Genomic DNA, 20,853 nt, shown 5'->3' with positions numbered 1-20,853 from the left:
TGTGTTTCAGTTGTTCTGCGGATTCACCCCCCTTTAGTACGTATCTCTCGCCTCTCCTGTACACACTTTACATATAAATAATTTGGTGGTGGCAGAGGGGCGGGGTTTTCCCTTTCGTTGGGAGCCCTTTTGGTATTATTGCGATGATAATGCTTAGATGATTATAGTCCTTCCATTAGAGCACAAAAAAAGCACCGACTAAAGAGGCCAAATGGTGAATGGTAGTTACCAGGCATCCGTTTCTAGGCCAAGTTATCTGCTGGCCCTGCCCTGCCCTGACCTGGCCCATTCATTCTCGCTGGTGTCGGGCCTAGTCCTTCGCCGAGGACGCGTCTTTGACATTATGAATGATCAGCATAAATTTCGCCCCAAAGCCCAGATGCAGCTGCCGCGTGGAAAACGAAAGGAAAATCCAGATAACTAGCTCAGAAATTCGTTTCATTTCCCTTGTACGTGAGCCACCATTTTTATGCAATTCCGTGTAATAATTCTCTGTGCTTGTCGCCTTTTCACGCATGAATATTCATGTCCAGATCGGGCGACGCGACATGACTGTAAAACTGTAGGACTGAGGGGGGGACTGGGCCGACTTTGTGGCAGTTCTTAAACAAATTTAGAGCCAGGATTAGTTTATTCTCCAGTTGCCCCAAAAATCAGCAAACAAAGAGCGAATTCCTTGCCACTTGAATACCCCCCAAAAATGTTTGGCAAAACAAACTTGCACAATGGGCCCCCAATAAGAAGGAGCAAATAATGTCAACCCCAACGAGGTGGGGGAGGGGAAAAACTAAATTCGGTTTACATAATATTGCTCATAAGATATTTTTCGCACATTCATTGCCCCCCTCCCGGACTGGGTCTTGGGGTCGTGTCGGGACCAAAACTAGGCCACACTCCAGTGCTCCTCAAACACAATTTGAGCATAAACAATAAAGTAAAACGACAATGAAGCCGGCGACGACGAACTTGAAGGGAAAATAACTTGAAACTCGAATATTTACATATGAAACGAAAACCACCCACGCGACACGAACAGACACAGGACCCCGGAAAAGTAAGGAAAAATAAGGAAAAATGTGGTAAATTTTGTGGGGTGGTGGGGGGTGGGGTGGGGATATGGATCAGGTTGGAACTGGAGCAGGGGAGCAGGGGCTGGGTGGCAGGGGCAGCCGACTAAACAGCACTAAATTAATTCTGCACAATTTGCATTAAAATATGCAAATAAAAAAGTGAAAGAGACAGACACAGAAAGGAAGCAACCGTTTAAGCCCCCACGCCCCACCAAACTATACGGTCTGACAGGGGGGGGATACCAAACCCACACCCACGCCCAAATAAATACATACACCAGTGTATATAGTATATATTCCCAAAAGTGAGCGTTAAACATATGTGTGCTTGAGTGGCTCCAGACAATGGAGGAGAGCAGGTTTCCTTTTAAATTTCCAATGTGCCATTATTGCTTTAATGGGCCAAGAACCCCCAAGAGGATTTCGGAACTGTGGGGGGAGAGGGGGAGGAGGGGGTGTGGGGCTGCAGCTCAGTTATCGGTTGTGGGCTAGCTCGAGTGTTTCGATTATGAAAGTGCTCGGGCAGGAAACAAACACACACACGAGGCCACACACCACATCCTTGCAGTGTGGGGGTGGAGGGGGGCGGCTGCAGCAGCCCCATGTCTGACTGGCTCGCCGGAATATTACACCCCGGGGCAGCCGCAGAAGCAGCAGCAGCAGCAGAAGCTCGCTGCAAATTTGATTGTTCTTGGATAGCGGGTAGGGTGCCCCTCCGCCGCCGTGGCTGCCAAGAAAAGGGGCTCCGAGGAGCCCAGGAACCTGGCATCGGCGTCGGCATCCAATGAAGCATGAAACTTTAGCACACTTGCAACAGTTTCCCATTTTTTTTCACCCGTTCCAAGACCATTTCTCGCACTCCTCTTCTGTCTTTTTTTTAAGAAATATGTTCTCTGCGACTTTGGTAATCATCTGTGGGTGGACCTAGGAGGGAGTATACACATATATAGATACATATGTACACTTGTATATACTATATCTTCAGGGAGAGAGAGAGAGATGGATACAAGTGGCATTCAACGCGAGAGAAATGCGTGCACAGTGAAGTGGCAAGAAGTTGAAACACTTTCAAACACAACAGCAGAACAGCCAGTGTGGGGCTCCATCCCCCAAGCCAAACGCGATTCTCGTCGATGGTTTTCCAATAACCAATTCCTGGCCCACTAAAAACTCCTGGAACGCCTGGATGTACTCGTACATTGCTTCAAAAACTCACTGCTCACAGCTGCTGCCGCTTGAAACTATGCTTTAAGTTCAAGTTAAAGATATAAAGAAGTTCCCATGAAGTTGGATACTTTGCTCGGAAATTCCAGTTGAACTTTCCCTCGTGTTCGAATTTAATTTTGGCCAAAATTCCGGGCTTAGGTGAACTGTACTTCTGTACTTCCTTAAGTTTAAGGCCACCTCCTATAACGATACTAAATACCTACTTGAAATGCTAAAATTTAGAGCTTACAAAATTCTAAGAAATATATTAAAATCCGCTTTAAATATTAAGAATTACATTTTCTAGAATTAATAAAGGAAAATTACATTTTAAGTAAAAATACAAAATTCTTCAAATTTGTGAGAGTGAAATAGAAATACTTGTTGGATGTTTTACTCCTCCGAACACGACTTTCTTTAACTGATGCCCAATTAGAATGATCGAGGGCTTTTCATGTGACCGTATCATCGGTATTCCTAGAGTGGCCGTACATTTATGGATCTTATAGGGGTTATCCTATAAAATCATCCCTTTAGGCAGTGTAAAATCAAACATTCTAACATAAAAACCTATGGTGAGAATCGTATCTCACCGTTGTGAGTCCAGTCCAGTCCTTGTTCAGCTTCAATTGAAATCAACTCCAGTTCGGATGCCCATGGACTCTCTGGAGCGGGCGCCGGGGCCTCCCCTGGAGAGCGCAAACATGTCAATATCCGCGCGGGGCCATGGCAGTGTTATTACCGTATTGCTGCTCCCAACAAATATGAAAGCTGCAAAGCCAGAAGCCAAACGGCTATTATTGCTGGCCGGCTGCACCACGGCACATCGGCAGATCGGCGAATGGTTCAAGTGCATGTAATTTTTGTCGATGGTTTAGTTTTCTACACACAATATACGGCGGATGTGAGTGTGTGGCAATCGATTTTTAATAAAAACTGCAAACGAAATCTGTAAGCATATTGTTTGGCTATAAAATTAAAAACCAACAATGGCGTGTGTACACAGAATCGAGAGTGCGCTCCGTGGGGCGTATAGAAGGAGGAGGAGGAGCAGGAGGGGAGGTGGAGACCAGTGGTATTAGTAGCCATTTACAGTTACATTTCCCAGCAGTGGATACCCACTACCCAATGCTCGTGAATCCAAGAGGGTATATTCCATCTATTCCTGCTATAAAAGGGCCTTGGGCCTTAGTGGGTATCTTCTAGTCGAGCCATTGGAGAGCTTTGTTCTCGCTATTCTTCTTTCCAAGCAAAACAATTTTCACAGATGAACGGATTTTTTCATTGTTTTCCCTCTCCCTCTCTAGGGGGGATATTCCTCTCTCTTTCTCCTGTTTCCTGGCAAATAAAAACACGATTTTAGTTAATTACCGTTGGTGGATGGTGGATGGCGGATGAGGAGCTGATGGAGAGACATCGTCTGCATTTTTTCCCATTGCTGATTCTCATCTGATGTTTTCCCATTGGGCTTAGGAAACAGCGAGAAAAAAGGAGGAGGAGAAGGAGCAGGGGAAGGAGGAGCTGGAGCTGGAGAGGAGCAAGAACAATGCAGTCAATTGGCTAAAAATGAGTTTTTATGGGATTTGCATATTCTGAATGGGGAAATAAATGTAAGCAAAGCCGAGAAACAACAAAGTGGGCTCAAATTGCCCTGCAGTTTTGGCCCAGTCGCCCGATTCCTTTCGGAGCTCCTCATATTGTTTGCTTTCGTTTTTCTGCTGTTGCTTCAAAAAATTTGCATTTGCATAATTTTAATTTTTATGATACTCGACGCCCACTCCGCTCCCACCGAGCGCTGTTTTTCTTAATTGTTTCTTGTTAAAAGAATGAAGCCACCGAAACAGCCAGCCATGCCTTCCAGGCGGGGCAAGTTCATAAAAACAGAACATATTTAATGCGCACAATTACTTTGCATACATTACGGCCGTAGTCGTACTCCGGCCTGGTGTACGGACTCCCATACGGACTCGTGTGCTCGCGCCTAACACACTGCACGCGGATTTGTGGAGTCGCCGAGTGCGTCGGCCGTCTGTTTATGGCCCCGGCGGAGCTCCCCGTCCGGTTGCCTACATAATAAAAGCGTAAACACGTTTCCACCATTGACCAGCCGGGCTTCGGCCCATTACAATGGCGCCACGGCAGAGAGTCGGAGACGTAGACGGACCCTGAGACGCCGTCCGGCAACCACCACTTACGCGTGCCTGGAGCGAATAAAATTGGCTTTTTGTTTGGGCAGTTTTATGAATTGTTTCAATGCTCATTTACCGGTTGGCCTAATGGGTGCATTGCCTCCACCCACACAGCCCCACACCCCCACACCCACTGGCCCACACACATGGCTATAATATGCGGTCCATAAAGTGCAGAAGTTTTTCCAGTTTTATTGCTGGGTGTCGGCACAAATAGATGTGGCATCATTGATAGAAGATTCTTGCGGTGGGTGGGCTGAGCTTCCTTTAGAACCAGGGACTACCAGCAACAGCCTCATCCTCACCACTCTCTGAATAACTTTGGTTCCATCTAGATATCTGGCTAGTTCCAAGCTATCTCCACCTTCTCTTCCCCATAGATACTGTCCAGTTCGTCAAAAGTTTGATCGAAATGCATGTTGAGAAAGCCATTTCCTTTTCGGAATAATGGTTTTCGAAAAGTTACCCAAAAAAAAAAGCAACAACAACTTGGGCAGCCGTCAGTCATTAACGCTCCAGTCGCTCCACTTGCAAATCAATTATCTGGTATGCCAGAAAAGTTGAGAAAGCATCAGCAAGTCGTTGATTTACTTGTTCAACAGTCAACATTGGATACTTCATGGAGTCCCCCTACTGCCCTCCTGCTCGAGTGCACATATCAAAAGGGAACTCAACAATAAACTGGGTTAGGAATGCCAGAGTCGGCTCTCCCGACACGATTTCAATTTGCTTAGCTGATAAATGCCAAAAATTAATTCAGCCAGCACACAACATGCCTCATGCCCCATGCCCCAGTCCCTATCTATCCACGAGTATGTGTGTGTGTAACTAGAAAATATTTTCACTTTTTGCTGTGATTCGTTGGGGCTTGGGCTTCGGCTTGGGTTTGGGTTTGGGGGTCTCCTCGGGCACACACTGATATTTATGTAAAAAGAAAGAAAGTTGGCTTTCTTCTGGCAGTGTCAGGCACAAAGTTGCACCACTTCTGCATCGCCTTCACGTCCGCCCGTGCCTCCCCCCCCCCTGTTCCCCTCCCCCTCCCCCTCCCTTACGTAGTAAACGTACTAAATAGTTTCTCACGTGACTTTTGCCCATAAAAAATGGCTTTATTGCTGCACACGTATTCATTAATGGCAGCAATGAACCCACATGTGAACTCTGCTGCAGAACTACGGTACGGGCATGCTTGAGGAATGCCTTCCCCTGCGGAGGAGGAGGCAGCCCACCGCCTCCCTCCCCCTCCCCGTTGCTGCTGGCTGCATTCAGAAATGGTTGCAAGTCGTCTGCACAGGAAGTGCATATTAATTGTGAAAATTTGTACGGATATTTCTTCGAAAAATAGTTGCCCTCCTTTCGGTGTGTTGCTGGAGGGGCAGGAATGGGGGAGACTCCGTAGCCCGGCCTCTGCCTTATTCCGTAAAATTTTCTATTGCTTTGAATTCTTTAAATCCAGCATTGAACGTGAGCTTTGCGAAAACTGGAATGAATAGAGACTTCTCACGGTTGGCCATAAGTGCTTCAGACATGGAATGGGCCATATTTTTATATGTAACAAGATATTGCAGATCCTGGGAAAACGTTGATGGTTAAGCTACTGGAAAGTTCCAATAGAAAATATTTTGTGCAACATGTATAGGAAAGTATAATGGGGGAACACTTTAAGAGATTGATGCTGTTGATCTCTGAATAGAGTGCTTGAGAGATTCTTGGATCTATCAGCAACTATGATGTACAAATGTCTGTTTATAGCTCAGGAGCTGTGCCCACACGGAAAACCTTTAAGCCTCGGTCTCTACAAATACAAGCCTTCGTGCTTAAATGGTACTAAACATCTGTTTATTCTCTTAATACAAGGCTATAAAACGATCAATCTTCAATCCTGTGACACACAATTTCAATGTTTTTCGAGTTTCTTAATCTTCAACTTAATCTTTCTGGCCTTTGGGGTACAATATTCGGAGATATTTGGGTACTCTTTGCCTTTTACTAATATACCACTGAAGTGTTGTCAAAGATATCTTCTCCACACGTCCCAGCCCTCCCTCCTTCGAGGGCTCACTACCCATATATTTTCTATATATTTCCCCATGTCTTTCACAGTCTTAAGATTCCATATAAATGGTGAGATCTCATGGCAAAGATTCTTTATTATTATGCAAAATAATACTATATTCATTTCATTATAAAGATTTACTTTAATCTTTCCCGTTTTACAATCTAATGCGTTCGCCAGTTGAATGAGATACTGTCCTTCAATCAGATACATTCGTGTCTGAAACGTTGGATATAATGAATAAATTTCCCTGACGAGCGGACAATTATCCGTTGCTGTAGAGAATGGTAATGAATTTTTCATTGATTTCCCTCGAATCGAGGCTCCCTTTCGCCCCCTTTCGGCCCCTTCGCTGCCTTTTCGCTCCCCGTGTACTTTCTGTCACTGTGTGTGTGTTTTCAATTATTCGCGAATTTCCAATAATTCAATGACGGGAATGCCTTGGCCCCTGTCATCCACTTGTAATTACGTAATAAGGCAGCGAATGCTTTAAAGCCGCTTACCGTTAACAATCATTCCGGAAATATCAGGCGGCGGCGGCAGCAGAGGAGGCAGGCCCGTGCCCGACTCCGTGTAAAATAACATGTTATTGCACTTTTCTTTTAAATGAATGCAGTAAGCTCCCCTGAGGGAGCACGTAGTCGTAGTCCCCAGTCCCCAGTCCCCACATGACAATTGCAAGGCGCTGATAAAAGTCGGCGTATTTGCGGTCGCTCCGTCCGCCTTCGGGCCGCCGGGTCTGTCCTTCGCCTTGACAGGCAGGGCAGGGGGGCGGACAGGACGCAAAGGGCAAGGGAAAATGCATTTTCAAACCACAAAAATAATTAAAAACTTTACGCGCTGTCATGTGTGCGGGCTCCGGGCCGTGGGCCCGTGGGGCTGTGGGGCCGTCGGGCCTTCGAGGCAGTTCTCGCATTTAATCCTGTCAGACAGGACACACACAAACACCCTCGCCTGCCCGTCGTCTGGCGGTCCTGTGCCGAGGTCGGGCGATAAAAATCAAAGACACGTCTGATGGCCAAACCAGAGCGCAGTCTTGGCCTTTAAATGAAATTGTCTTGCCGATCCGGGTCCGGATAGGAGCGCCAGTCCTGGCGAACCAGTGAAAACTCCATGGCTGCCATGGGTGTAATGCATGCCTCTATCTCCCGATCTCCATCGGGATACTAATAGCACAGTATACTCTTATATCTCCACTAACTACCGGGTATTCTGTAGTCGCAATATCCCCTATACCAGCAGCTCTCTCTGAAGGAAGTCCATGCCTTCTTTTTGAAGTCGTTTGCCCTCTGTTTGCAAAGTGCAAAAGCCAAAAGGTTTACGCACCATAGCGCCGGCGAAAAGTTCCTTTTTGGCCATCTCCTGCTCCGCTTCACAACTCCTTTGAGACTCCTGCATCCGGCAAAGCCTTAGCTCTTTAGTGGAGGCAGCAGCAGCTGGTTGGTGGTGCCCCACCTGAAGATGTCCCCTTGCTGCTGACCATCCTCGTAATTATGCCCAAATTTGGGACTAACTTTTCATTTCGATTCAATTGTGGAGACGGAGACCAGGCCGGCAGAAGAGCCCTGGCACCCAAGTGGGTTAAGGACCAAGGCCAAGACACAGCCAGAGCCATCTTTAACGGACGGCTGCTCCTCCTCGTAGGCCCGTAAAAAACATTTGCGCAATGTCAACAAATTTGCGCGCTTATTAGATTTTCGTGGTTGCACACAATTTCGCCAACTAAGACCGCCGCAGAGAGATAAAGTGCAGCCTGCGAAAATATGAATAAAATAGCGAAAACTTTTCACAAACGGAAGTGCATGCTGCGTTTTTCAGACCCCGGAGTATGGCCACGGCTACGGCTGCGGCTGCATGGGTCCGAGCCCGGCTTTTAGTCCTGCTGCTGGTCCTGGTCCTGGCTCTGGTTGCGGTTGACCGGGACGGGTCGGAACGGTGGGCCACGCCTTCTCGCGACGGTCGGTCACGGTCGCCGGGTTTGCTAATGAGTTTTGTTGTCAGTTCTCGCTGGCCAAGCAGAAATTGGGCGGCGGCGGCGGCGGCAGCGGCATCATTTGGCTGCTCCTGGCACTCCCAGCTCCTGCTCCCTGCTGCCTGCTCCCTACCCCCTGCTCCTTGCCCTTGCTGGGATTTATGTGGAGCACTGCCCCTGTGCACGGGTGTGTACGGATATCTGTGTGTGCGGTAAGTTAATATTTGCTGCATAAATTCCAGTGCGTTGGAATTTACTGCGCTCCGTTTCGTTCCTTTTGGCTTTTGTCGTCGTCCTGCTCGTTTTTTGTTGTGCGGAAATTATGAAAATGCAGCCCCCCCCCCCTCCCCCTCTCCGAACAGAAGGAGCAGAAACCGGAGCGGAGGTCCAGGGACATCCATGGAGTCTGGTCTAGCTCTGGCTCTGGCCACACACAAGAATATTAATTACTTTTTGCATTTTTAGCTCTGTGCCTGGAATTCCAATGAGCAGATTTTGGTTAATTTGTTCTAGCGAAAATATTTCTTAATTTAAGCGTTAAATCCGCTCCACAAAAATGCACGCTAGAAAGAATAACATTTTAATAAACTAAAAAGCAACCAAAAAGGCAGGAGGAGCAGCCAAAACAAAGGGCTACACCTGTGGCCAGCCTCATCACCACAAGTCCAATGTGCCAAAATTCAGAAACAGGAAGGGACAAAAGGAAATGGCTCCCAATGTCCCCAAAAACACACACGACGCCAGCACACAACTATGACACTGAATGGTCATAGTTTCCATCAGCCTGGGGAGCCCGGAGGTCGAGGAGACACATTCTCGTTCCCTTTCCCGATTCGCCAAAGCAAACATTCGATTTCCAACAGGGCCTATGATTTTTGATTGCCCAGCGACTGACTTCTCGGGAATTGGTTGACATTTTGGGAATTGGACGAGCGAGAGCGATCTTCCACTTAATTTTGATGGCTCCAAGAGTTCTGAATGCCTGCCTGCCTACCCGCAATTGCCATAAAACTTTCCTCAAGTACTTGTCTCCAGGCAACGGCCCGACATTTATTACGGACACGCTCGTACATGAAAAGTTTATACATTCAGAAATCATGCCTCAGAAGGAGGCAACACCTGGGGTGCAGACTTGGACTACCACGTCATTGCGAAATCCTGCTCCTTTTGGAACTCTCCCTCCCAGTGGAGGCTGGAACTGATGTCGCCGAGGCTCAGCGACAGGTCCTGCTGGGACCGCTTAGTCTCCGCCTTGAAGCGATACAGAATGGGCATGATGAAGGCTATGGCATCATTGGTTTCGTTGGGCTGCCGGCAGCCCAGGACGTACACAAAGCCCGTGGGGAAGATGGCGAACTTGATTCCGGTCTTGGGCATTATGTGGAAGAGGAACGGCTGGCTCTTGTCGGATATGATGTTGGCATAGGACTCCAACTTCAGCCACTCCAGATCCAGTGGAAAGGGCACACAGAATGTGGCGTTCACCACGTTGTACTGGAAATTGTAAAACGCCGGAGTGTAGCCCAGCAACTCCAGAATTTCCTCGAACTTCGAAAGGCCATCTCGTGCACCATCGCGGCTGTAGGCCTTGCAGAAGATGTTCCCATTGGCGTAGATCGTCAGGTTGCACACCGGATAGACCCGTTGGACGAACAGGGCCGAGTGCTTATCCGGCTCGTACCGAGAGTTCCCAAGCACTTCGAACAGTGCGTGGAGGTCGTACACGCACTTCGTGTTCACAAAGCACGTGAAGGGTCTGCAGAGAGGGCAGGTCTTTGGTTACACAAATCCACAAAGCCTGCGATGTCGAACGACTCACCGATACAGCAGCTGGAGATGTCTTTCGATATCCGGCAGCACCGACAGGTTGCTAAATATGTTCACCACATCGTCGTCCGTCGGAGTCTCCTTGTTGGTGGACATCGGGAAAGTTCTATTGCCGTACTTTTTCCTGGAAAAAAGAAGTGAATGCCTCTAGAGCGTGATCCTTTTGCTTCGCCCAGAATTTAACAAATTAAAGCGATTTGACAATACTTTTCAACTCAATAAAAAGTTTACGTTTCAGTGTTGTGAAAAGCCGAAAATTTACTCAGACTGAGCCGCGCTGTGAGAAAATGGAACAGCTGTTCCGTGACAAGAACGGTGACAGTTGTTCAGTCACTGAGTGGCACTTGGTAGAGTCACCGACTAGCTCGAGCCTCTTTTGACCATTTTTTGATTAAATTACCATTCTATAAGCAGGTTATTTTCGGAATAAGCTTTCATTTTATATTAATTAAATCACAATACATTTTAGCGGCCATTCGTTGTTTTCTTTGTCGCTAAATTGATATTTTTAGCTTCGAAAAATGTTAGAAATTCAAATTAAATTAATTAAAGATGAAATTTCCGCTGGACTAGTACTTTGAGAGGCCCCAGTGGATGCACATTGAACCGATTGACGCTTTGATTAAATTCAAACAATGCATTTGGGCATCGCATCGCAATTTGGAGCACTTGAATGAATGCTTCCCGGGCAGACAAACAATCGAAATATCACTCACATTCAAATCGCAGAGATTGCATAATTGAAACCCCATTGAAGTCCATTAATAACTTTGTGCGGCAGCGCCATTCAAACACACCCACACTCGCTCACGGCTCCATCGAACGGAACACTCATATTTCTCAGATGGATTTGGTGAATGTGTAGAGGAGCAGGAGGGGGAGGAGTGGGTATGGGGGGTATTGGGGGGGTATGGGACTTGACGTTAGCTCATCAAACCCGAAAAACCACTTTGCTCAACTCTTTTCAAAGTGCATACATCATCAGCGCTAAGCCAAAACAAAAAAGCAATGCAAAGGGAGCAAAATGAACGATGACGGTGGGGCCGATGGTGGAGGGGCGGTGGGTGCCGTTAGATGCGATAGATGTGGCGGCGATGGCGGGCGGAAAAGGAAGTGATGGGCCATGGAGAGGTGTACGAGATTGGCGGTACGAAGAGCGTTGAAAACTTTTGTGCAATGTTGATTTTTCCGCAAGAGTCGTTTTTTGCCATCCACTGGACGGACGGAGACGGACGGAGACGGTCTCAGTCCTTAGTCCCGGGTCCGTTGACGGAACAAACGGAAGCAGGGCCTGCCGCAAGCACTTTATAAAACCCCCAGCTCAGCAAAAGTCTTTCAATAATAATAATATTGGGGCGCAAGAGGGACAACAAAGGCAAATGGGCGAAAGTGCGCGATGCACAACAGAGGCATAGGTGTAATAGAAAGGAAAACGATGTAGGATCAAGACTCTTACTCTGAATCGAACCGGATGCTTGTGTCATTTATTAAACCGTTATATAGCATATATTACGACAGTCTCTAGATGGAACGAACTCCTGGAACGTCCCTCGCATTTAGTGACAGGCTCTATGATGCCGAAACCAAATGGCAAATCGTGTAAATCACAGCCTTGACTTCAGCTCATACCCTTGTCCTGTAATGACCCTTGACCCCCGTGCCCGTGCCCGTGCCACCCGGTTGTTCGGCGAAAATGGATTGGAAGTGGGACTGGAACGGGGACCGAAGGGAGGGGATTGCAAGTGTTCCTGATCCTGATGATGACAAACAAAACAATGGAATCAAAGCGGTTAATGGCTTTTGTGTGTAAAATGAATGAGAATGCGGCAACGTTTCCTGCTTTCATTTGCAGCGTCATTTGCTCTGCTCTCCACATGGATGGGGCAAGAGTGTGCTCTACTCGTATCTGCAACAGTTTTACTACCTATCCAACAGATACACACACACACACACTCGTGCAGTGAGTGTGTGAGACCCGTTATAGACGCTAATCGATATGAGGGGGTCGCCCCACCCCCACCCCCGCGTCCTCTGTGGTGGCCTGGGGGCTGGAAGCTGCAACGACCAGCGTGCAACTCCACTTTCATTATTGGTTTTTTGTTACAGCCCTGCCACCGGCCACAAGGCTGACTGCCCTCAAGCCTGCCAAGATTTATCCTGCTGTCTGCCAGGAAAAGACAGACAGAGACAGAGAGTGGGACAGGGAGGGGGAGGGAGAGCTTGCCACAACCGATAATTAAATCGAACAACAAAGGCTTCGATTTGACAGTCCTGCACTTGCACTCATATATCAAATGGGGAATAGACCCTTCCTCCACTCACCCGCAGATCGGCTCCAAGTTCACTTTGCGGGCAGTCAAGGCACACTGAAGCCAGCAGCTTCCCCTCTTTAAGCAATTAGTAGGCAAAAACAAATGGATGATCCGATACTCGATATCAGACGCTTGTTTGCTTTGTTTTTTATTTCGCCGATAAAGAATATAAACCCTATTAAAGGGGGAGCATATCATTTGCAAGCTGGGCTTTCAATAAATTTCTTTGGGGCTTGGAGAACCGAAGGTGGAATACACTCTTCTTTAGCCTACAGTAGGTGGGAGAACCTACTGTTCCCCTTAAACTGTATTAATATTTGCTTTATTCTGCTGCTCTTTTTTCTTGGAATTTGCCTGCCTGCACAGCGCACTGCGCACAGCCCAGGGAGCGGGAAAATTAGGGGCAATCCGGGACCCAAGGCGACCAGCTAATTAGACGATCAAGGACTGCCAGGGGCCTGTCAGCACACGCCCACGAGAGTCATTATAGGCCGTCGGAATGGGGTAGAAAATCAATAGCTCTATTATTTCGCGGAATGTAGACGGCTCCGAGCGGAGTCTCGATGCGAAGCGATGCGATGTGTTGATTGACAGCCTAATTGAGGTTTCTTGACTTCTTCAATTGGGGGCAGGCCAATGACCGTTTCTGTTTGTGCTAATAATAATATTGTTGGTGTAATATTGGAGCGGCAGAACCAACGACGACGACAGCGACAACGACAACGTCTTGTTTAGTTAGTCATTAGGCCTGGGAGAGGCGGCGGGGGAGGCTAAAACAAAGGACTCCAACCCAATCACATTAAATATTTGCCGAAACTCGCACTTGATTGCCCCCGTTGTGGGGGTGGGGGGGTGTGGGGGGTGTTTCCGTTTTAATTTTTTATTGATTCAACTATTTAATGTCAATTGCTGTGCAAATACTAATCAAACGCTTGGTTTACGCAATTAAGATACAAATACTGGAGAGATAGAGAACCCCTCAGATACGTTATGTTTCCCGGTCTTAATTAGCATTTACATTGCGTGCAACATGCTGCAAGACATAAAATTAACGCCAACACGAATGGCCCCAACTCTGCCCACCATTCCAGGGACCTCCTCTTCCTTTGGTTCAATTTTTGGGCGGAACATTCAATGGTCGGCCATTAAAAAGTCTGAGTGGCCGAGCAGAACACAACTTTTTTGTTAATCCCAGCTCCCAACTTTCAAAGGGTTGATTGAACTCTTTATTTGCGGCACAACTATACACAAAAAACACCATCAAACACTCGCACACAGGGAAATACGAGTAATACAAATAAAAACCTGGTGCCTGGTTCCCGGTTCCTGGTTCCCGGTTCCTGGTTCCTGCTTCCTGGCGGGGCAAAGTTTACAATCACTTGTTCGCTGGTTGGTTCAATGTCCCCTGGAGTTTCGTTTGTGAACTCAATTATGTGGGGATATCAAACATTTCAAAGGAAATATCTCCGGCCAGGCCCGAACATAATCCAAAGCCATCCAAATTCACTCGGAACCGCAGACTCTTGGCCAAAAAAAAAAAAACCCGAAACTTCTGCTGAAATAATCTTCTACCGAGTTGAATAGCTTTTGAGTGTTTTAAAATACTCGTACTCGTCCTCAGAGAAGGAGAAACAGTGTGATATCCGTTTGTGCTCATTCAAATCGCATGTAAGAAGAATTTAGAGCATTTTTTGGCACTCGCAACAGACACCAAGAAGTCAGAAAGAAGCTTGGAACTGTTCCAGAACTAGAGACATCCTCCGAAATGGGCATAAAAATGGTGGAATGGTGGAATGGTGGGTTGCATGCGAATGGAATGGAATGGAAGGGAAGTTGCATAGCGCTGAAATACACTGATGCATACACATACTGTTCGGGGCGACAATAATAAAATATTACATATTTCGAAGCAACACAGAATTCCGGGCACTTTTACTTGGGTGTCGCCCTTGCAACTAGCGACTGGCATTCCTTCCCATTTTATGCGTATAATTATTGCCATTTTAAATAAACAAAATAGTTTTTAAACGAAACCAATGGAAAGGTTGAAAGCCCGTACGTTTAAGGAGCACCTATCCCTGGAATTTCCCACTAAAAAACATGTCAAATCACAATCGTGACTCCTCCGGGCAGTGTATTCCAACACCGTCACGTTCACGTCCACCTCGGGTGGACCCCCTTCCGCTCTCTATGCTCTGCTCCACTGGTCGGACGGAGCTCCGCTTCCAATTTCAAAGTAAAACTTTAATGGCAACAAATGGTGCCCCGCCAGGTCCAGTGCCATTTTATATTTGATATTTTATTACATTACATTTCCCTGGCTTATTACATTTTGGCTTTTAAGCTGTTGACACAACTTGATTTCCGTCCGACCCGACCCTCTGCTCCCCCCAATTCTGCTCCGTGAGGATCCTGCCCCAGAGTGGCGTGGTCAGTGGCGGGTCCGCTGGATTCCTGTCAACCTCCCACGTCGTTTTGTTTCAGCTTTCTGCTGGGTGTCCTTTCCTGTCGCTGTCTCTGTCTCTGTCTCCGTCCCTGTCCCTGGCTCTCGCTCCTCTTCTTGCCTCTGGTTCTTGCCCCGTTCAGACAATTTTGACTTTTGCGTTTTTGTGCTTTCACTTTTGGAAGTTGGAACTGGACTGGCGGGGGGCGGCCCTGTTGGCGGGGGGGGGGCTCCCCCGTCTGGCTGGTAGCGAGGACGATGACGATGACGACGACGACGACGACGTTGACCCAGAAACAAAAGTGTGTCTAATGGGTTTCTGTTATGTTTTTTGACATTTTGGGAATAATGTTTCCTCTTCCGGTTTAAGGTGCGCTGCGCTTCTCCGTGTATTTGCTGCAATTTCCGTCTGTGCCCAGCCGCCGCCGCCGCCCCTGCCGCCGCCTCCGACGGGAATGAGGTCAACCTGCTCTTAAGTTGATTTCATAACGAGCAAAAAAGCACCGGGAGAGGGAGAGGGAGAAGGAGGAAAAGAAATGGCTGAAAAAGTGAAAAGTCATGGAAATTTTCGCCTTTGCCCGGAGATCAAAGATGTGCGATTCCGATACTGCCAGCTAATTTCAGCGCCGCGGCGCGTCGTAAACATGACAACCTAATTATTTTTTTGCTTTTTTCTCTTGTCTCGTGGCGGTGGGGATCCCCACCCTTGCCGCGTCCTTGCCGGCTGCAGCTCTGATTAATGGATAAAGTCTGCGCTGCGACATTTGCATGCGAAATTGAAAATAAATATTTGCACAGATAAATGCAAAAGGGAAGAAGGGAAAAGCAGCTCCAGCTACTAATTTTCCTTTGACTTTTCGAGTGCGTCGTGGCATTCAGAAGACACCCAGATACGACCCTCACATCCCACAAATACAAACACTGCCAATAAGCAAGGACATATGGCCCACGTCTGGGTGGCCAAGGAATTCCCGACGCCCGCTGACGAGGGGGGCTGGAGGCCTCTTCATGTCAGCAGACAAGACAGGTCTAGGGGGGGGGGGGGGGGGGGGCCTCACCCCCTCTAGCCCGGCGCCATTTGATTAATATACACTCTCCACACCACTCCCCTCCCCTCCCCCCCGCCTGCCCTCGTCGCGCTTTCTTTTCGACAATCGAAATTAATTGCACTGCTGGAGGAGGTAATGTCTGTCCCTTTTATGCCCAACTTTCGCCAAGCACCTGACGGCGTCTCGCAGAACTTTCGAAAGAAGAGCCAGGGACTGGGGGGAGGGCTGGGGAGCAGCACCAGCCCACCCCACCCTTCAGGCGGCTTCAAAGGCACGAAAAAACCCAAAGCTTAAAATACAAAAATCAATAAATTTAATTAAAGAGCTTACTTAAAGCTATCGAGAGGGAATTAAGGGATTCTGGGGATGTATTTAAGGAGTCGAAGGATTTACATTTATGGATGGGAAGAACACACAAATTTGAATGGAGTTGTATTTATAGAGTTTATGGAAGTCAACAACAACGGATACAACCATCAATGAATAGGTTTTGAATGAAATTATTTCGAAAATAGACCGAAATTAGCATAAACACATACATATCACAGGAGTGTGGATACCAAATTTGGTTGCTCTGGCTCTTATAGGTTCTGAGATCCTTGAACTCATATTTTGCAATTGGCAAAACCGACCATGAAACCTGTGTGTTAGAGAGAGACACAGCGAGAAAGAATGAAATTGTTGTCTTGATTCTGGCTATAATAATTATACGATCTGGTTGAGATGTTGCACTCTAGAAGAGTCATTTAGTCAAGTCAAGTCGAGTCAAGTCTAGTCATCTTCTACGATTCTGCGGTTTTAGTTTTCTCGTATCGTCGAAATTGTGGATGCCACAGATTTTCACAGGGCTCAATCGACTCGGCTATTGATGCTGAACAAGAATATATATAATTTATGGGGTCGGAAACGATTCCTTCTGGACGTTACACACATCCACTTTCACCACAAATCTAATATACCCCAATACTCATTTTGAGTATCGGGTATAATTAACATAAATACATAGATAGAAGTACTGCAGCTTTCCTTTGTAGGTATTTATATGATAAAACCACGTGAAGGGTTCTCGATTTTGTACTTACTCCTTTGTGGAGCCCCATTTTACTCATAAAACTTAAAGGTACTCTGCAAATAGTTGGTATATTTAGAGATGTGTTTATAGAATACACAGGCTATAGCTATATGACAATATAGGGGTATAACTACCATCGAAAACATGGTTTTGCCAAAGAAAAAGCAAGAGTTAATGTCAACACCGCCACCCGCCCCTTTTCGTACGAAAGCCGCTTTGATATTTTTGGGAAAATCATTATATTTAAGAGGCATATTCCGGGAAACTATCGCTATCATCAGCTTCTACAGTGCCAATCACAGGCATCCCCCCGCAGGCCAGGAGCCGTTATCATTCCCGGCAAATGACTGCTATTTATATATGGGGGACCCCCACTATAAGCGTATTCCATACGGGCGTGCTTATACGCATAACTATATATATTTATATTTACTATATTTGCTCGACCATCATTATCGTTATTAGAGCTCATTAGCAACGTCATTGGGAAGGCGAGGGGGCGAAAGCCGAAGCGTTCGAGGGTGTGGCCCGAGTGTCGATGCGTGTGTGCCTGAAAATAGCTCAAAGACCATCAGAAACGGGGGCGGATGGGAGCGACCCAGTTCAGAAGATTATTGAATGTGAGCTAATTTGCGTTTTGGGGCTTAAGGCGCTTGATTGAACCAACAACTGCTATTAGGTGGAGAACTCAACGAGCAGCGATTCTCACTTGCTGGATCGTATTATACGACGGCGGAGACCCATGTCCCTGTCCGCTCCTGTGATCCAAACAATTCACTTAATTAACATAAAGCCAAATGAATACAAGAACAACCGCAAACCGAAAGTGGAGACAAAAGTTCACCTGGACCGGAGGTCCCGTGGCCCCTGGAGATCCGCGACCCACTGAGAGGCGAATGCCCGGGAATCCAGTGCCCCATTGTTGGGGCCATTGTCATTTGCAAACGGTGCGAACTTAATTTCTGCGACGATGTCACTCCTCTGGAATGCCCTGTGTGTGCCAGGAGCTTCAGCCGAATCAGAACCGGAATCTGGATCAGAGTCGGAGCTGGAGAGAAATCGGCTTGTGTGCGAAGAGACAGGGGGAAAATGCCTGCCGGAAATCGTCTGCAATGTGCGAGATAACAATTTTCATGCAGTGACCAAGGCGACGATTCAGCTAGCCACCAGGCCAGGCCAGGCCAGAGCCAGAGCCAGAGCCAGAGACCAGTCATCCCCGTCCACCAACTGACAACGACAATGACCGACAATACAACCCACCGACCGCACTCATTATTCGTAATGGCGCTGATGGTGATGATGACAACATCGGTGGCAGGAGCAACAATGGCGACCGCTGCGAAAACAGGAGAGGAGCTCGCCCTCGGGCGAGCACTACAATGGGAATGCCGATGCCGGTGCATTTCGGACGGCTTGTGTTCCACTATTGCATTTCCCATGTACCGGGTCGCAGCGATCCAGAATGTCGTCGTAACATTTAATTTCCGTCAACACCGAGCGAAGAGGCAAGACAGCGGGAGAGAGAGAGAGAGAGAGGGGCATGCACGAGGTGTAGGTGGCCTGGGGCACAGACACAACATGTCTGCGGCTAATATAAAACGAAGAATGCCATGACATACGGGTTGCAGCAAGACCAGATGACCAGCACTGCCACGAGGGGAACGGAGAGGGGAAGGGGAATGGGAATGGGAATGCGAATGGGAATGAGGATAATGATGGCAGTGATGATGACGACATTTGTCCGGCCGTAGCCATTCCGTTCCGCTCCGATGCGGCAATAATCATTAGGTACGTGCGTTAGGGTTTGTTTGCATTCAACAGTTTTGATTGCTGATTGCGCCCGTGGATGGGGCTCGAGCTCGAGCTGGAGTGGAATGTTTGGGTCCCTGAGTGGGGGGGGGGATGACTGTCGGGAATTGGAAGCCCCTGGGGCTATAGTTTGTCATCAGAATGCATAGTAATTTTATGTTTACAGGAATTGCCTGTGATACGATCTTAGTAATCGAATACGATTATTCGTAGATGAGAAATTTATTGCTTATATTGATAGCAGCAGATATATTTCCTTATATACATATGTGTATTGTGTGTGTAGATTAGTTTTCAGTTGCAGAAATATGATTTCTTATACCCAAAAATATTCCATTAAATATTCCAAAGAGCTTATTAGCTCTAAAATGTATTACACAGGGACTTGCAACATTTTTAAATAAGTAATTAATTCATGCCAAAGGGGAAACAGTGACAGGCAAGAGAAAAAATAAAGAAGGAGCCACACACAATGGAAATGCCGCAGAGAACGCAGGCCCATCTGGACGGAGGAGAATACCTGCCCGAGTCCGGGATTAAGTGCTTTGTTTTCCTCTTCCTGTTCCTGCTGCTCCTGCTGTCGGAGAATGAATTTCAGCATATATTTTATGACACTTAACTTTAATATTAATGCACATCTGCCTTTCCTCTGTGTCCCTGTCTCCTTGCAGCATGGCGGGCCAGGACTTTGCAGGACTCGCTGGCTGCTCCGCATTGGCTTTTGTTTTGTACCTAAACACATTCAACGCTGGATTTGTCTACGATGACAGGTGAGAAAAATTCAAGCGAATTAAAAATTCCATATGTCAGCACGTTGACGAAGGTAAATGGCTTTCACTTTGGTCAGGTCTGCCCTGTTCTGGCTATGACCCCCGGAGGCGACACTTTGTCGCCAGATTGGACCCAAAAAATATAGGGGGGGGCGAGGAAAAAGACAAAAGTTTATTATTAATTGTGCGCCAAGTGCCGCCATTTATTTGATAAAATCGCCATAATAAATTCTCGACCCGCCTAATTGTAAAACTTGAGGCAGACCAGTTGCTGGGCCCTGCATTGGTGTACACGGGGGGGGGGAGGCAGGGGTGGGGGACGGATGGGGGCAGCCTCTAACCCCTGTGCCGTTGTCAGAATCAGACGACGGACGATGGAGCAAATTAAAAAACAAAATGTTGATTTATGTTCCACTCCGCTCACAATGGAATCGGAACGGGATTGGTCTTACTTGCCCCACCCCGTCTCGTCTCTCACCTTGGCGCATTGAAATGCTGCAAACGCAAACGAAATTACCCATAAATATCAAAAGTCATGTACAATGGACAGGAATTTCCCCAAGGACTTGGCCACAGTTCGTAGTCCTCGCACACACACACACACACACAGCTCTGGTCGGGTCTGGTCTGGTCTAGCTCTCTCTAGCCGGGAGTCAGCCCCGTCTGACCGTGCTGGAAAACAAGTGACTCCTGGTCCTAGACCTCCTCCTGCTCCTTCTCCTGGTTAAACTACAATGCCAGCGAACAATTGTCGAGGGGTGGGGAGGGGGAGGCGGTGATGGGCTGGGATTGGGCTCCGACTGGAGCTCGGAAGTTATGCACAAAGTGCTCTGCTCGGAGCGTTCGTTGTAGCTCGTTATTTTGTGCTGTCCAGAAAACAAGCACAAACTTGCCCACACACACACACAAACAAATAATAAACGCAACTTATGTAACTCAGCCCCATCCCAGTCCCCCGTCCCCAGTCCCCCATCCCCCAACCTCTCGCTTCATGGCACAAAAAGTTGTGTGCGAGTTTATGTTTTTGCTCGAACGGAAGCTCCTGCGGTCACTTTCACGCAGTTGCCAACACCCCCCAAGC

General features: G+C 47.5%; 2 protein-coding genes across 3 annotated transcripts in view; one reads left to right on the top strand and one right to left on the bottom strand.

Moving 5' to 3' along the window:
• Nucleotides 1-20,853, top strand: part of Tmtc1 (Transmembrane O-mannosyltransferase targeting cadherins 1) — a 48,813-nt gene that overhangs the window by 14,474 nt on the left and 13,486 nt on the right. For both annotated transcript variants that reach the window (XM_001355955.4, XM_015181136.2), the window contains exon 2: nucleotides 19,674-19,772. In XM_001355955.4, coding sequence (XP_001355991.4) covers nucleotides 19,674-19,772 — 99 coding nt within the window. The remainder of the gene's footprint in view (nucleotides 1-19,673; nucleotides 19,773-20,853) is intronic.
• On the bottom strand, nucleotides 9,513-10,562 carry LOC4816726 (TATA box-binding protein-like protein 2). Its single transcript, XM_001355954.4, has 2 exons — nucleotides 10,310-10,562; nucleotides 9,513-10,246 (listed from the first exon to the last, which is right to left on the bottom strand). The coding sequence occupies exons 1-2, from the start codon at nucleotides 10,411-10,413 to the stop codon at nucleotides 9,628-9,630; spliced, it is 723 nt and encodes a 240-aa protein (XP_001355990.3). The 5' UTR covers nucleotides 10,414-10,562; the 3' UTR covers nucleotides 9,513-9,627.

This window comes from Drosophila pseudoobscura, chromosome 4 (genome assembly GCF_009870125.1).
Source record: "Drosophila pseudoobscura strain MV-25-SWS-2005 chromosome 4, UCI_Dpse_MV25, whole genome shotgun sequence".
In the NCBI taxonomy this organism is placed as follows: Eukaryota; Metazoa; Arthropoda; class Insecta; order Diptera; family Drosophilidae; genus Drosophila; species Drosophila pseudoobscura.
This window is presented reverse-complemented; position numbering and strand designations above follow the sequence as displayed.

Coding starts and splice junctions, on each gene's coding strand:
- LOC4816726 (XM_001355954.4), bottom strand. CDS start 10,413: ATGTCCACCAACAAGGAGACTCCGACGGACGACGATGTGGTGAACATA. Junction 10,247..10,309: donor CATCTCCAGCTGCTGTATCG/GTGAGTCGTTCG, acceptor CCCTCTCTGCAG/ACCCTTCACGTGCTTTGTGA.